General features: G+C 43.7%; 1 protein-coding gene across 1 annotated transcript; it reads right to left on the bottom strand.

Moving 5' to 3' along the window:
* Nucleotides 1-790: 790 nt before the first annotated feature.
* Wrnip1 (WRN helicase interacting protein 1) lies at nt 791-17,034 on the bottom strand. Its single transcript, XM_048348516.1, has 7 exons — nt 16,013-17,034; nt 13,635-13,826; nt 12,223-12,464; nt 6,116-6,345; nt 3,374-3,529; nt 2,132-2,211; nt 791-1,523 (listed from the first exon to the last, which is right to left on the bottom strand). The coding sequence occupies exons 1-7, from the start codon at nt 16,826-16,828 to the stop codon at nt 1,248-1,250; spliced, it is 1,992 nt and encodes a 663-aa protein (XP_048204473.1). The 5' UTR covers nt 16,829-17,034; the 3' UTR covers nt 791-1,247.
* Between the last annotated feature and the right edge of the window lie 405 nt (nt 17,035-17,439).

Below are 17,439 nucleotides of genomic sequence, written 5' to 3'. Positions count from 1 at the left end.
TGGAGCATGTCTGAACTGGAGAAGCCCAAACACGTTTAGCCAAGGGTTTGGGGTCTTTGTCAGCCCTGCAGTCTGAAGACACAATGCATGCTGGGGCAGAGGAGACCTCCAGCATGACAAAGAAGGTAATGTTGGGATGACAACTGACCCATGGCTTGTCCAGAGGAAAGGGAGGCCCCTGGTCCCAAAGCCTCTGTAGTGTGTGTGCGAGTATGTGTGCAGGCTGATGGAACTAGATGCCTCCAAATAGTGCACTAAACCATGACCAGGCCATTATATCTAGAAATAGGAAGTCTCATTCAAGAGAAAGCAGAGGCAGCCATTCCAGAGTGGCAGGAGGATCTCAAGGAACACCCCACATCAAAGGGGAAAAGACAAGTGATTCAACAACTTCTTATGAGAACATACACACAATGGTGTAAGCTTGAGAATCAGTTGTGGATCCAAAGAACACCAAGCTGAGAAATATGGATATACATTTATATATATATATCTTGTACAAGTAGTCCTTAAAAACATTAAAATTAGCTGGATGTGGTGGGGCACACTTGTATCCCTCCCTCTTCAGGAGGTAAGGTAGGAGGACCATAATTTCAAGGCAATCTGGGTGATATAGTAAGATGCTCTCAAAAGTGGAAACTAAAGCCAATTTTCAAATAACCCACTGACATCTCCTGTGCTCTCTACTCTTCTCATCTATGACAACTTCTTGCTCACCTCATCATAACAACTGAAGTGGTATGTGAAGGACACTGGTTCCGGGCAGAAGAAACATTACAGAACTGAAGAGTACTTTGAAATAGTTTTATTGGCTCATAAGACCTTTGCATATAAAAAAAATACCCAAAACACTATGCAGTATTAAATCACAATTACATTATTTTTTTTTACCAATTGAAACTACCCAGAATATACATTTTTTAAAGGAAAAAACCCTACTGAACTCAATTCTGAAATGACATTATGACTTAAATACTATGACAAAATAGATAATTCCTTATAACATTAATTCATTGCACAAAGCTGCCAGATATTTTCATAAGCATAACCATTGCACAGAGTGCAAATGAACACAATTTCAATGGTACACGTTTAGTTGAAGTAACCACCTCTGTCTACAGAACTCAAGTTTCTGGTGCAAAAGGCTGGTCTCTTTTTAACTAGGCAACCCAACACCAACATCCAGTGACTGTTTCCTCCTGGCTTTCCTGAAGCCAGAGCCTCTTTCTGTTGCCACTGCCTAAGAGTCAGCATCGCCTCTGCTTGAAGAAATCTACTCCTCTCAACTCCTCAGGCAGGTACTCCTGGTCCACAGGCTCGCTGTACATGGGGTTGTACTTGTAGCCTTTGCTGTAGCCCAAATCCTTCATCAGCCTGGTGGGGGCGTTCCTCAGGTGCAGGGGGACAGGGGGCAGGGGCCCCTGGTGGTTCCGCAGGCAGGCCTTGACATTGTTGTAGGCGCTGTACACCTCAATGGACTTGGGGGCTCGAGCAAAATAGACCACACACTGGGCCAGAAGCACCTTGGATGCAGAAAGGCACAGGTTACGTTACTAGGATGACGCCAAAAACTTCCTGTTTGGCAGAGGGCTTTATGATCTTCTAGTTAATTTGAGTCCCACCATGTTTTTTCATCCTTCTCACCTCATCTAAGCACCCAGCTACCACAGAGAGAAGAAACTCCTCTGAGGCATGAGATCAGCCAGACCAGGGCTTCTCATTTAAATAGAACAACTTTTTAGTATATGAACTTTTTCTTAAACTCTGTACAAAACAAATGAACAAAAGGAGCTGTCTGGAGGTGAAAGTGCAGAGGCTTCTTATTCAACAAATCAAACTTTCTGTCCCCTATTCCAACCTCCCTGCCCCCCAGGAATCCTGGAGAACTTCCCCTGAGCTCTGGGGACTCTGGTAGATAGTTTGAAAATATGACCTTGTTGGTAACATTTGTACCCCAGTCTCATCTCTCTACAAGACCAAGGTTCTATGCAAAGGAGTTTAAAAACCAAGCAGCTTACTCAGTGGACCCAATACACCAATGTTGAGGGCAAAACATACAGTTATCAAAATCAAAGGGACAGAACACAAGACAAAGAGACGGGTTTACAGAGAACGGAGCTGATTACTTTACCTCACATTCGGGCATGCCTATAAAATGACAGCCTTGGTAGGCAGCAACTGCTTGTGTTAATGCAGACGGGTCTGCCAGGCCTGTCACACACACAGAGAGACAAAGGAAAGTTTAAGTCAAATGCACATTATTCCAACCGGTCTGCATGCTGCTGTGACCAGAAACCATCATTGTGTATAGACTTAGGGACCAACCAAGTCCCATTTAGTAAAACAGAGTGATTTATCTCTGACACAGTATACTCAAGAAATAAGGAGTGTCAAAAATTATCTTCTTGTGGATAAAAACCTTTGTATCTTGTAAGAAAAAAACACTATGTACAACATAAGGCACAAAGGCCATGAAGACATTCACAGGACAGATACATTACAAACAAAACAATTACAAAGACCAGAAAAAAGTAAAGCTTTTCTGATCTTTGTTTTCACTTTTTTTTGTGCCAGTCCTGGGGTGGATTTGAACTCAGAGCCTGGGCACTGTCCCTGACCTTTTGTGTTCAAAGTTAGGGCTCTACCACTTGAGCCACAGCTCTACTTCTGGCTTTTTTGGGTAGTTAACTGGAGTCTCATAGGCTTTTCTGCTCAGGCTGGCTTTGAACCATTATTCTCAGATTTCAGTCTCCTGAGCAGCTAAGAGTACAGGCATGAGCCGTGAACACTTTGCTGATCTTTGTTTTAAATGTTGCTCAGTGTCTTCCATTTCTGCTCCAGGAACTGTCTGATGAAAACCTTAGTATACAAGGCAAACTCATAAATTTGTCTTTTATTATTTCAATACTTTAAATAGCCATTTGTGTTTAAGGAATATTCCTGAAGAGGAAACAGAAAATGGTGACTTCATGAACAGACATAAACCATGAAATAGATAACTGAGTTCCTGTTCAAGTTTTTTGTTGTTGTTGTTGTTGTTGGTTTTTTTGCCAGTCCGGGGCCTTGGACTCAAGGGCCTGAGCACTGTCCCTGGCTTCTTTTTGCTCAAGGCTAGCACTCTGCCACTTGAGTCACAGTACCACTTCTGGCTGTTTTCTATAAATATGGTGCTGGGGAATTGAACCCAGGGCTTTATGTATACAAGGCAAGCACTCTTGCCACTAGGCTATATTCCCAGCCCCTCAAGTTTTTGTTTTTGTTTTTAAAGCTTCCTTCCTCATGTTCTGTAGGCTCTCATGATTATATTTAGTCCAAAAGAAGCTACTTCCTCCCTCACACTACCCGCCCTCCCGTGATCCTCCACCACACTCACCGATGTCCTCACTGGCGAACCTCACCAGCCTCCTTGCTACGTAGAGTGGATCTTCCCCTCCCTCGAGCATGCGTGCTAGCCAGTAGAGGGAGGCATTCTGGTCAGAGCCCCGCATGGCCTTGTGCAGGGCAGAGATGCAGTTGTAGTGTTCTTCTCCTGTACATCGGAGAGAGCACCACTTAAATGGGCTGCAGTGTGGGGCCTGGGCTGCTAGGAGCACTGGGGAGGATGGGGCTTGACAGCTGTCTTCAAACTTCACTCAGTGGGGTACAAAGCCTGGCTCAGCCCCAGAGCTGATGTCCTTGGGGTAGCTGTTTTCACCTAGTGCATTCAGACCCAAGAGGCAAAGGGAGGGAAGGGCAAGCCACTCTGAGAGGTAACTCTTCTGCTAGGATTGGCCAGAAACAAAGACACTCTGAAAGGTAACTTGCCTGCTAGGAATGGCCAGAAACAAAGGATGGAGGGAAAAACACTCTCACCTCCTGGTTCTCCTCTGCCTCAATAGTCTATTTGAGAAAAACTGGCTGTGGGCCTAGACACAGACACTAGGATGGAGCAGAATGGCAAGGCAGCTGTTATAACCTATTTGCTCCTCTGTGAATTTTCCAGCTGCTTTCCTAATAATTCTCAAAGCCAGTACTCATTTATGCTCCAGCCTTGCTATGGGCTTACTTACCTGGCAGAATCTCAAGAAGCTTTGTACTGGTACATGGCTAAAAGCTCTCATCCTGACAGTATTATATAGCTTCATCCTTACTAAAAATAATCAGTACTTAAAAATAAAACACATTTAAGGGAAGGAAATGACAGTTAACTACTCTTTCACAGAATATCAGCAGAGAATACTGTCTCCCATGGGGGCAGAGGTGCTGTTCTTCTGCGTCCTTCTAGAGAAGCACCTGGCTCTGCTCATCACAAGCCATAGCAACAACAGGACTGTGTTCTGGGCAGAACTTGGGCCACAGGAACAAATCTTAGCAGCTGGTAAGATGACATTTGGTGGTCAGATGGAAATAAGAACAAGTGACCAGACACTGGCCCACTATAGGGGAAACATACAAAACTGCTGATGGCAGAGCCTCGATGACTCAAGTTTTGAGGACACCCCGAGTAGATGGATGGCGTTAGCTGGCGTTGTGCCAGGATTTCCCTAGCAATGTCAGGCACAGACGCTGGCTGGAAAAGTATCCTGAGTGATCCACATGGTTCCAGTCCTTGCCCCCACCATCTTATCCTACTGCCCCAGATACCCTTTGCTTTGTTCCTCTCCAAGACAAGGCCAGGCTTAGCCAAACATATGGGTATAGAAAGGTGGAAGATACCATCTCTAGTCTACTTTCTGTCAACTGTATAATGCTCCACTGCTGCTGGACCCTCAGAAACAAACAAGGGAAAGTCTACCATGAAATTTTTTCACTTCTTAAAAGTTTAACCTTTAGATATTTTACTTTTCAAGCACTGACATGACATTCAAGAATACAAGGGAGAGCTGACCATGTGAGCAGGCTCCTGGAGAGAGGAATGTGCTGATCAGAACATGGACAGGACTGTGTGTTCAATGTGTCTGGTGGGCTTTTAGCATTAATTAACACCCCACAGTACCACTAGCCAAAGGACATTAAGGCCGCAGAGCTCAGGTTACTCTGAGAACAAGCACTAAGCAAGTTCACTCAGGAGAAGAGAACCTGGGACTAGTCATTTTTCAGTCCTTTCAGCCCTTCTAGAGCAAGCACTTCCCATCTTCAGGAAACAGCAGAGACATCATAGTCAATTAGAGGCTGGCAGTGTCCAAGGACCATTTCTTTTTTGGAAGGACTTTTAAAGGTATAGATAATGTATTCCAGTTACTGCAGGAAGACTACATTCAGTCATGCAAATGTTAAAGCATCAGAGTCCAGCCTAATCCATAGTAAATTATCTTCATCTCCACCTTTTTCTTTTTTTAATAAAAAAACAGAAATATGCTGGGTACTGATGGTTTATGCCTATAATCCTTGCTACTCAAGGCGACTCAGGATTGTAGTTCAAAACCAGCCTGGGTAGGAAAGTCTGTGAGAATTTCCAATGAACTATCAAAAAGCTGTAAGTGGAGCTGTGGCTCAAGTGGTAGGGCACTAGCCTTGAGCAAATAAAAGTTTAGGGCCAGCACTCAGGCCTGAGTTCAAGCCCCAGGACCAGCATAAAACACAAAACAAAACTAACCAACCAACCAACCAAACAAACAAAAAAACAAATATGCTATACTTGCAACAGTTAACACTGCCAGTGCAAGAACTGCATAAGTTGGTATGTCTGCCCCATATGTGTAAATGAAATTCCATGCGTACTAAAACCAAATAGTCAAAGAAGCTACTAAAAAATATTGACTTACAAAATTTAACTTTTAGTTTAGGTTCTAGATATAAAGAATTTAACTTTCAAGAGTACAAAGCTTTCTTGTTACTCACTGACATGATGCCAACAATTACTACTGTCAACTGAAGTGCTACTAGTGAGGAATGGGAAATACCTCACAAGTTTCTAAATGACAGAAAAGCCTAAAACTTCAAGCCTCAAATTCCTCTTGATTCTTATCTTGGGAGCTTCTGCTTTATGCTTTTGTTCAGAAAGGTCAACCCTATGAGATTTAATTCTATATACAGATTCAACAGAGTACAAAGGACAAGCTTTGGACCTAGCAATGAGCATGTTGTGCACATATAATTTCCCTAATTTTACTCTCTCCACACTCCAGTTACTCACCTGCTCGGTCATACAGAATGTGGGATCTCTGGAGGCCTTCTTTTACATCATTCTCAGTGATCAGAACTCTGCTGGAAGAATAAGTTTGTCCACTCTTCTTACAGAACATCTTCCTAGAACTCAACCTGGCCAGCACGGCCAGCTGTAGTCCATTCAAGCCAGTGCGGGCATCCCCATCACTGAGATATGCCAGAGTGTCTACAGCTTTATCTTCTATGAACACAGAAGGCCTGTAACACAATCATTGTTATTGTCACAGTCAGGTCACACACTTATTCCATGGAACATCTTAAGTAAATTTCTTAGCAAGGCTGAATGAAAAATCACCTTAGATCAAGGTTTTTGCCTCTGATTATGAACTCATATTTGTTAGTTAATGAAACACTTTGGAAAGTAAAAACTGACCAGGTATTATAAGTTATAAGGGTATTTCACGAATCATGGGAAATTTCACTACAAAACACTTACTGAATAGTATACTATTGTATCTTATGAGCCACAAGGGTACCTCACGGTGAAAATTCGCTCATATAAGCTGTGTGAAACAGAACAACAGATGTCTTATTGAGTTGTCTGGTTCTACCCTACAGAATAACAAAAACTTTATTAGAAATGCTCACACTTTATTACAGTGTGTGGAAAACATGCTTGAAGGGCAAACTAAAGCCTGGGGACACTGGAATGTTTTGATCACCTTACACAGAAGAGGCAGCATCATGTTTGCATAATAATTTCTAGATCAGATAGTTCACTCCTCATTTTAAAAACAACAAATGAGGTTCCTGGTTTCTCAGCACAGAATTACCTAGAAGAAGGTCTCTGGAATCATGGCCTGAGGCAGTTGTGGACTGCAGCAAGCTATTTCATAGAGGGTACGTCAGTCACATAAAACATGTATAAGATAGCAGAGAGGGTCGAAGACAGGTCTTACTAGCTTGAGAACTACTCAGAAGACTTGGCAAGAAATTAGCTGTTAGGTTACACCTCTCTCCAAATGACAGGACTAAAATTTACAATCGTGTTTCTATATTTGGACCATCACAGGGAAGATCTATGATTAGTTTTCAAGTCTGATTCAACAAAAATTTCTCTTTCCATTATAGTTACATATGCTATCTAGCAACTGCCATTACTTATAAAGGTCTCCATTCCTGGCTGAACTGCTAGTTGCACATTTGTGAAGCAAAGAGAATTTTTTAAAAACTTACAGCTTAATTCATCTCATTATTAACCTTCTGCTAAAAATATCTCCAGTAACTAAGTGGACTGAGCTTAAGAAAAGGTTTCAAAGTAGGGGCTCCAGCTTGCCAACCAGACTACTTCGCCAGGCAAGTAACACCCAAATGCATTATCTAACACATCAAAGGCTTTGTCTAATTTTATAAAGACTTATTTGATCATATAAAATATTTATTGAAATGAACTTGGGGAAATAGAAACAAGATTTATTTTCTTTTGCTTGGGCTCTTCCTTGGGGTGATTTAAGCCACTACACTACACACAGGACAGATACCCTGTCACCTCCTTTGTCCAATTCTTTGTCTTGTTTGGTTAGTGAGGGCAATTCTACTTTCTCATTCCTCACTCCCTGTTCACCTCTGCAGACACAGACAAGGCTCTGTCAGGTCCCTAAACAACTTCTCCAGGGTGTCTGAATATACACATGTCTAATCATCTGGGGATCTATGATCTTTCAGAGTAGTCTGCACTGCAGGAGGAATAAATGTTGGTTTACCCTCTCAGTTTCAATAGCAGAATGTCACCATATTAGAGGCCATGGAATTCCTTTCTGGTCTCCCAAATTTATCCAGCATACAGATAGTGTATTTTACTGTATCATGTGAGCAAAATGCATTTATAGGTCAAAAACATGGAAATTGTTCATTAGCCGAATAAGCTAAAGAACCATAGCAAATATAAGGACATTTCTACTTTATCTTTAATTCTGCTAGTTCTTCAAAACTCAACCTGGTTTCCCCCCAATCGGCTTTTAGAAGTCTCTTCTCTGTATCCCACTGCCCCTGTCACACAGCTCGATCCCAGCTATTTGCTTAGTACCCTGGATCCTACCTCATTCCTTCAACAGCTATCAGAATGTGCTTTGCAATCTTTACCCAATGCCTAACATATACAGGATCTCCCTCCCATTTCTACTGAATAAACATGCACAGAAGGGAACTATTTTAACTAGAGTTATAGCTCAGCTTATCTGCAGGGATGCTGGTTTCCCACCCCTCTTTCAGTGTGCCCTAGTGGGAATATTCATGTGTATACTATGTGAGCCTCCCAGGGAGAACATAAAAGCTGCAGCTTGATTAACTTCAGAGTCACTCCCCCTGCTCCCCTCTCATGCAATAGTCAGCCTAAGACTTCTGTGTACATGTTCTACTTGCTACCTAGGGCACCAAAATATAATTCACTACACAACTGTACACTCACAGCTTTCCAGAGAAATGAATATTTGAAGCTAAGAGTCTTCTGTTCTGGCTACATCAGTGTAACCAATCTGACTTATGTGCTAATGCCAAGTAGTAGGGATTTGAAAGTAAAATATTATCCACAACAACTAAAAGGCAACACAATCCACTCTTAACTACTCATAGCCATGAGATTCTGGTTACTTCTTTCAAGAAATCACTTACAATATAAGGTTTTATTCTGTGACCTGAAACATCCCCAAATCTTGATAGACCTGCTGGCAAGTAGACAAATTAATGGATCTTAGCTGAGTAATTCATTTTTGCTCTGTTTCCTGATGTTGAAGAAAGCAATAGTACTAAAGAAAAAGGCTCTTGGTACTAAGGGTAATAATACTACAAAGGGTAATGCTGGACTATGCCAAAAATATACAAATAAATAAGCTACATTTTGTGTGCTGAGAGCTAGGATTTATTCATTCACTAACCAGTTACCAAGCACAGAGCTAGACACAGTGTTAGGTAGGTTATAGAGAAAAACGAGTCCCTCAGTTATTAGGTTGCTTAGGTAGGTGGGGGGGGACAAGTAAGCAAGAGATAATGAAGGCTGTCAGGTGTCAGTAGCTCATACCTGTAATCCTAGCTTCTCGGGAGGCTGAGATCTGAGGATTGCAGTTCAAAGCCAGCCCAGGCAGAAAAGTACCTGAGACTCTAATTTCTAATTAACCTCCAGAATACCAGAAGTGGCACTGTGGCTCAAGTGATAAGAGCACTAGATAGAGCTGTAGCACTCAGGAACAGCGCCCAGCCCAGAGTTCAAGCCCCATGACTGACAAAATAAATAAAGGAAGGAAGGGAGGGAGAGAGGGAGGGAGGGAGGGAATTAAGGGAAACCTTAAATAGGAACAATTCTACATAAGTGAGAGTAGAAAAAGCAAACCATCTATTGGCTATGAGACATATTCTGATCTGTAATTTTACCAGATTCTGACTCACTGACTTATATATGTCTGTTTCAGTAACTAAAAAAAAAAAATTCACTTCTTTAATGGATGCTTTCAAACTTTAATGCTTACTAATTTCCTTGAAATCCTTTATTTTGTAGTGGTTCTAAGATCCTTATGCTTGTTAGGCAGATCTCTATCACTTGAATCATGTCCCCAGATCTTACTATCTTATGATTATATTTTGAATAATAGGGTCTAATAATTTTGCCAGGGGCTGGCCTTGTATTGAGATCCTCCCAATTTCTTCCTCCAAATAGCTGGGATTACAACAAGTACCACTTCGCTTGGTTTATTGGATGAAATGGGTCTTGCTTATTAGCTTGAGTTGGCCTTGAACCAGGATCTTCACAATCTGATTCGTGAGTTGCTAGTATTACAACTAGCTTGGAAATCTTTTTCATTTTTGTCTGGCCTTGGGGCTTGAACTCAGGGCCTGGGTACTGTCCCTGAGCCTCTTTGTGTTCAATGCTCTACCACTAGAGCCACAGTGCCACTTCTGGCTTCTTCTATGTAGTTTATTAGCAATTAGTTTCATGGACTTTTCTGCCAGGCTGGTTTTGAACTGTGATCCTCAGATCTCAGCTAGGATTACAGGTGTGAACCACCGTGCCTGGCTGGAAATCTTTTAAAATGCAAAATTTTTTTTCTACTACTTTTCAGTTGCATTATGGCAGAGCAGTGACTGGGAAAGGAAGACAATCTGAAAAACTCAATTCTATGAAAATACGACATGAACCAAATAAAAATTATTCTTATTTAGAATAATTACAGGGTATGAAACTGTAGACAGCTACTTAATCACAACACAGAAAAAAATACACAGAAATGTTAGGAAAAAATTCCCTTTCTTGTTCAATTTATCTTTACCATAGATAATAAGTCTATAATGAGAATTTCATTACAGAAAAACTATGTTGTTGGCCCTTTGAGTCCACAAGTTCCAAATCCTCAAATTTAACTAACCTCAAATTATTATTATTATTTTTTGCCAGTCCTGGGGCTTGGACTCAGGGCCTGAGCACTGTCCCTGGCTTCCTTTTTTTGCTCAAGGCTAGCCCTCTACCTCTTGATCCACAGTGCCACTTCCAGATTTTAGTGTTTATGTGATGCTGAGGAATTGAACCCAGGGCTTTGTGCATGCTAGACAAGGGACTCTACCACTAAGCCACAATCCCAGCCCCTGAAAAAACTTTTTTTTTTTAAAGATACATCTATATTGTACATGTTTGAATTTTTTTCCCTTTAAACAATACAGGGAATTTATATAGTCATTACTGTAAGTGATCTAGAGGTGCTAAGTGATCAGAGGCAGAGCACTTACCTAGCATAAGTGAGGCCAACTGTATCCTAAGCACCACAAAATAAATAGAAAAAAAGACAGTAATCCAAAGATGCATTAAAGCATGTGGGAAAGTGTGCCTAAGTTCTATGGAAATACTGCATCTTTTGATATTAGGGACTTGAGCAGCTAACAAAGCTTTATATCTGCAGGGGTCAGGGAACCAACTCCCATGCAGATAATAAGGAATGACTATACTCTTCACACATCTAGCAGGAGCTCCTTCCCAGATCTTGACAAGAGCCCAACCCACAAAGTGTTCCTGAGTATGAGCACACCTAACTGAAACCAGCAGGTTTCTTATCTCATTTCTGGCCACAGTCCTAATGGTCAGAGTACTACTGTATCCAAAATGAAGCAACTTTTTTTTCTGCCCAGGGGTCCATGGACAAATGCTGTAAGGCTTTCATGAGGCATGGCAACATTCTTCCTACATCTGAGACAAATGGTAGAGGCTAGACATGGGGAAAGACCGCTGAAACCTAAACCCCCAGCCAACAACTATGCCTGTGTGTTAATCCTCACAGAAAAGTGGCTCCAGAACTTGGCCTCAGGGCAAACATAAGCAGCTGTGTAGTCTATAACATGAGGGCAAGGGCCTTTCCTCAAGCCTGGCTATGTAAGTCCCAGGGCATTATTACAGCCAACAGGGAGGGAAGTGACTTTTGCTGAATATGTTCTGATAGAGGAAGGAAAACCAAATTGATGATCCATGATATGTATACTCTGTGCATAACTGAACACACATGGTGCTCATAATGCAGAATTATTCACCAAAAAAAAAATGCCATTTTCTGCTAAAATTCCTTTACTTTTTTTTTTTTTGGTTTTCCATGTATGCTAACTAATTGCATGATTAAAACTACATGAATTATATACTTAATATTTAAAAATAACAATAAACTTCAGGAGAGAGATTTAGATCTACTCCTTATCTCCAAAGACTTGTAAATTAAGTCTGAGATGTACCTATTTGTTCTATCTAAATAAGTATAATAATCCAGGCTTTTCATAGTTCTCTGAGGTCTTAAAACAGAGAACTAGAAGAACCCTAAGCAGAAATACAAACACCCAAAAACTAAAGTAACAAAGCAATACTAAAGCTTGAAGAACTATAAACACATCCATTAGAAGCCAGAAAATGCACCTAAGAAGAAAGGAAACGTTTGGAATGGTCTACTTGTTAGTAAAATCCAGTGGGTCTTTTCACTTTTATTTTCATTACTGGTGGATTAACATTGCTTCACATTCCCACCCCTCTCAGCTGAGGCCCAGCCCTTTCTGGCCTCTTGCCAGACTGGAAAGGAGGTGTGGACCCCCTGGCCTTGCACACTGTCAACTTACTCAGAGCTGCTGTTGCTGCTGTGGCTCAGAGGATCAGTGGGACGGCTAGAGTCTAGGACATGGATTCCCAGTGAGTTGATTGCTCTCATTAAAACAGTCACCATTGCCTCTACTGGAAGCTTCTCAAGAACAATAACCCGACAGCGGCTTAAAAGAGCAGCATTGACCTGGAAGGAAGGGTTTTCAGTGGTTGCTCCAATCAGCGTAATTGTCCCACATTCCACATGAGGAAGGAAAGTGTCCTAATCATAGGAGAAAAACAGAAGTAAATGATTCCAGTCAGTAGCCATCTGCAGGATCCCACGTAAGTTGGCTATTCTTTCATTTTCCTAATTTCTACCTTTAGAATGTATGCTTCTGATATGGACACATTTGGAAAAGTATTACTCTTGGTAACATGACTTGGATGCCAATGTCTAAGCCTGATTTCTTGCTTATAGAATAGCTCTAAGTAGAATTAGTTTCAACATAAATGACTTAACTATCTGTTCAATGCTGAGCTTCAAAAACATTAGTATTCTAAAATTCTCTTTCCAGTACAAGTACTCAACTATATTGTTATTCTTCCTAACAAACTTGATGACTATGTAACTAGCAGGTACTTTCTTAATGGACAATAAATGTTAAGGAAAGTCAATGGGCCCTAGAAAGCCAGAATGAACTCTAAAGAGTCTTCTTAAAAAACAATCAGATCTGGGGCTGGGATGTAGCTCAGTGGCAAAGCGCTTGCCTAGCAAGTGCAACATCCTGGGTTCAATCCCCAGTACCAAAAAAGAAAAGACAAAAAAAAAAAATACAGTTAAAAAAAAACAACAGTCAGATCTGGAGAATATTTATGAGTTTTGTGGAACAGTTCTAGCTACAACTGAAAGCAAAAAAAACAGATGTAAGAAATAAGCTTAAAAACGTTTTAATATTTAGAAAAAAACCCAAAGTGGCTTTGTTCATAAAAAATTGCCTTTTATTTCCGGAAGCTATTGAAATAAATAGAATGACTAGGTCCTGAACATTCACCTAGACAAGAACCTGAAGGCACAGAGAGTAAGATTTCAAGTTTGAAAATACGTAATAGAAAGAGGAAAAAAAACCCTTTATGATCTTAAAATCAAGTTCAAATGTTCACAGTGACTCCCAATATTTTCAATTAAAATCCTCTAAACAATGGAAATAACCCAAAGCTGCCTTTCTGATATGGACAGTTCAGGGATAGAGCAAGCATTTCATTCACACCAGACAGAAAGTTTTCTTGTTACCAAAACATAAGAAAGTGTGGAAGTAGGCTGACCTTTAGATATATAATTAGTAATAACAAATCTCTAACATTAGTATAGTATGTTGTACTTTTCAAAGTGATCTCAGAAACTCTATTTGATATACACAATTACCAAACACAGGAAAGAAAGTTAATATACCTGCTGAGATTTATTGAACCGATGAATCTCATCAATAAAAAGGATGGTTTTCCTTTTGAAAAAGCTCTTTTCATTTTGAGCTTGTTTTATCACATCTCGCACATCATTTGTCTTGGCGTTTGTTGCAGACAATGTCACAAACCTTATGCTATGTTTCTTGCTGTTGTTGGCTATGATGTGAGCCAGGGTGGTCTAGAAAAGAGGACATGCACAGTTTGAAACACATCAGACAAAGCAAGCACCACCCATGGATATTACAAGCAGCATCAACACTATTTATCAAGCAACTTGAACTCTGAAGAATGTTCAGAGACACAGATATGATCTGAATTATAAATAAAGCAAGAAAGTAGCTATTAGGCTAATCTTGACCTTTTCTCATTTGTCCCTAACCTCTGTGATTCCTTTAATGGGAACTCTAAGATCTTTGGAATCCCAGCAACTGTCTTGATTTAGCAGAGCCTGGGTAACAGCTGTGACCCATCACCAAAGACAAAATTCTCCTTCCTTCGGCCAAGAGAGCTTGCAGTGAAGGACACAAGATAGAACTGATCGTAGAACTGCAGCTCGACTGGAAAGTTCAACAAGGCAGCTGAGAAAGGGAGTGAATAGTCTCTAAGCTGAGAGCCAGTAACTCCCTAGCATTTGAGATGACAACAGCCTATTCCTGAATGTCCACTCTGGAAGAAAATTAGAAGCAGCACTTTGATCTTGTTGGCATTAATAAATAGTGCTGCCATAATTAATATCATTATTGTAGCACTACAGTATGAAGACTGGGGAAAAAAGAAAAGGGGGATTGTTTAATGAGAGGAAAAATTCTGTTCGTGAATGGAGGTACTTAATATTTTTGTGTGTGTTGGTCCTGGAGCTTGAACTCAAGGTCTGAGAGCTGTCCATGAGTTTTTTTTGTTCAAGGTTAGAACTCTACCACTTGAGCCACAGCTCCACTTCCAGCTTTTTTGGTGGCTAATTGGAGAGAAAAAGTCCCACAGACTTTTCTGCCTGGCCTTCAGATCTCAGCCTCCTGCATAAGTAGGATTACAGCATGCGCCACTGATGCCTGGCAGAGATACTTTGTATAGATAGCACCATTAGACACCATGGCTGCTGCTGAACAAATCCCAGTTTGCCTGACTTTTGGACTCTGGCTCCCAAGTCACATAAGCTGTGAATGATCACCAACTGCCTTGATGAGCAGCCAGTAGAAATTCTATTGCACTAAATCTTCTATGGCTAACCCACGTCTCCCTGCAGACTTCTCTGCCTTGCAGTTTGGGAACATCAAATATGACATTACCCATTCTCATGTTGTTAAGTAAAAGTGATTACCAGTGCTCCAAATGGGGTAACAACTAAATTCAGAGGGGGCAGAGCAGATGTCAACAACTCTACCATCATGGAATTAAGGAGGAAGATGTAGCTCAGAGACTATGAGTGCATGCTTAGCATATGAAAAGTCTTGGGTTCAATTCCCAGGACACACACACACACACACACACCCCTAATGCCTGGCCAAAGGGAGATGAACACAAACAACAAGGCACAAAAAAGAGAGATGCATCTGGGACCTTGGAGGAGAGGTGTAGTAGAGATGAAGATAGAAAGAAAAATTTTGAATGCTCTTGTATATGATAGTCTGAACCTCAAAGCTAGGAAAGCTCTTTTTACATTCTGATTCTAATTCTGCCAGACACTCACAGGCTCATTCCCCTTCCTCTTCTATGCAAAGAAAGGCATCCTATAGTTAATCACTTCACTCCCCTTTTCAGGGTTAGCCTCGCCTCCACATTTTTTCTCAAGTGTTCTTCAAATGCCATGATCTCTAAACCTGTAACTACCTTCCTCTGGACTGGGGCCAATTCCTAACCAACGTACATGAACTGAATCCTTCAAACAGTATGAGAAAAAACTATGTAAATGCTTGATGGAAATAACATGCACTGGTTGAGACTTTTCATACAAACCAACAACTAGAGAAAGAAGAAAGCACAACAGAAAAAAAAAAGAATAATTGCTTCTTTCATATGTATGTAAATGCTCCTTTCTAATTTTCCTAACATACTATTTCCTTGGATTTGGTAAGTAAAAAGCAGGATTGAAGAGAAATCAATGAAACACAAAGGTATTTGGAATCTGAATCCATATCTTCGTGTAAACCTAGTGTTCACAGGCATCTTCCTTTGGAAAACGCCCAGCAAGAGTCTCAGGAATCGGGGAGGGTGAATGAGTGACGTTTACACGCTCAGCACGGCCTCCACTCAGGACTGGCACCGCGCTCTCTCCCGGGAGTGAGGGGTTGGGGCTGCTGAGGATGGTGCCCCACTAGGCCCGTGACAGCGCTGCGTCGGGCCCTCGATCCGGGCGGCGGCACTCACCTTGCCGCAGCCCGGCGGGCCCCACAGGATGAGCGAGGGGATCTCGTTGGTCTCCAGCAGCGATCGGAGCAACGTCTCCTGCCCCACGGCCCGGCTCTGCCCGATGTAGTCCTGCAGCGTATCTGGGCGCATCTTGTCGGCCAGCGGCTTGCCCTCCAGCATCTGCCGGATCTCCTCGGCCGCCAGTGCCCGGGGATGCGCGCGGCCCGCGCTGGCCTCGAAGGCGGCGTCGGCGGCGTCCGCGTCCCAGTGCCCCGGGTCGTCCTCCCCGTCCACGTCCGCGTCCCCGTCTCCCTCGCCATCGCCGTCGCCGCCCGCCTCCTCCTCCGGCGCCTCCGCCTCGTCCCAGCTGCGGGGCGACGCGCTGCCCGCCGCGGCGGCAGCGGCGGGCCGCTTCCCCGACCCTTTCCGCGCCGGGCTGCTGGAGCGGGCCACGGGGAAGTCGGGGATGAGGCGGGCGCCGCTGGGCGTGGGCGGCGCGTCGTAGCTTTCCCGGCTCTCGGTCTCGCCGCCGTCGTCGCCCTCTTCGCCCTCGCCCTCGCTGCTCTCCGCCGCCGTCGGGGTGGCGGGCTGCTTCAGCGCCGAGCTTTCCGACAGCCGCCGCCTCTTGGCGCCGGGCGGCGAGGGCCCCTTGGCACGCTCCCCGGCGCGGTGCGGCCCGGCCGTGGCCTCCGCGTGCCCCGCAGGGTGCAACAGCAGGCAGCGATCCAGGTGCGAGTTGATGTGCGCGGCGGGCATCATCTGCTGGCACACGGGGCACTGCACCTGGTGCAGCTGCGACAGGAAGGGGTCGTCCTCCGGCCCGCTCACTTCCATGGCGGCCGCCGCCCTCCCCGGTTGCCCGGCACGGCCTCACCTGCCACCAAAATACCTAGGGCTCCGACGCCCAGCGCTAGGCCCCGTGCCGCGCGACCCTAGCTCGGGGAGGCGGCTGGACGCGCGCGGGCCGGGGGAGGGCGCCGCTCATGCCTCACGTCCGGAGCTCCCGCGTCGGCGCGCCCTCCGCCGGCCGCCGACAACGCGGCAGATAGCACGTCGGGACCTGTAGTCCAAGACAGATTGCCCCGCCGCAAACTGAGTCTCGCTCGGACCTTCGGGAAATGTAGTTCTTTCTAGGGTATTCAGGCGCAGGCAACGATTCTTGTGGCACGCCGGGATTTGTAGTTCACTGCTAGCCGCCAGGGCCGCAGCCGGTCCACTTCCGCCTCTGTGAAACGACTTTAGGGTGGGTGGGAATCGGAGCAGCGCGCCTGTGCGAAGCTGAGCAGCGCCGGAAATGCTTTCCTTCCTGGAGAGTGAACGGGAAGGAAGGACACACGGTATCTGGGACCGCGGCTTTCTGCGCTCCGCAGCCCAGGCGCGCGTAGGTAGGCGCGAAGTGCGGCTTGTAGGGAAAGAAAAGTGGGGGAAACCCCAAAACTTTAGAA

Source organism: Perognathus longimembris, chromosome 6 (assembly GCF_023159225.1).
Source record: "Perognathus longimembris pacificus isolate PPM17 chromosome 6, ASM2315922v1, whole genome shotgun sequence".
NCBI classification, from domain to species: domain Eukaryota; kingdom Metazoa; phylum Chordata; class Mammalia; order Rodentia; family Heteromyidae; genus Perognathus; species Perognathus longimembris.
Note: the sequence above shows the minus strand (reverse complement) of the source record. Positions and strands in the feature narration are given on the sequence as shown.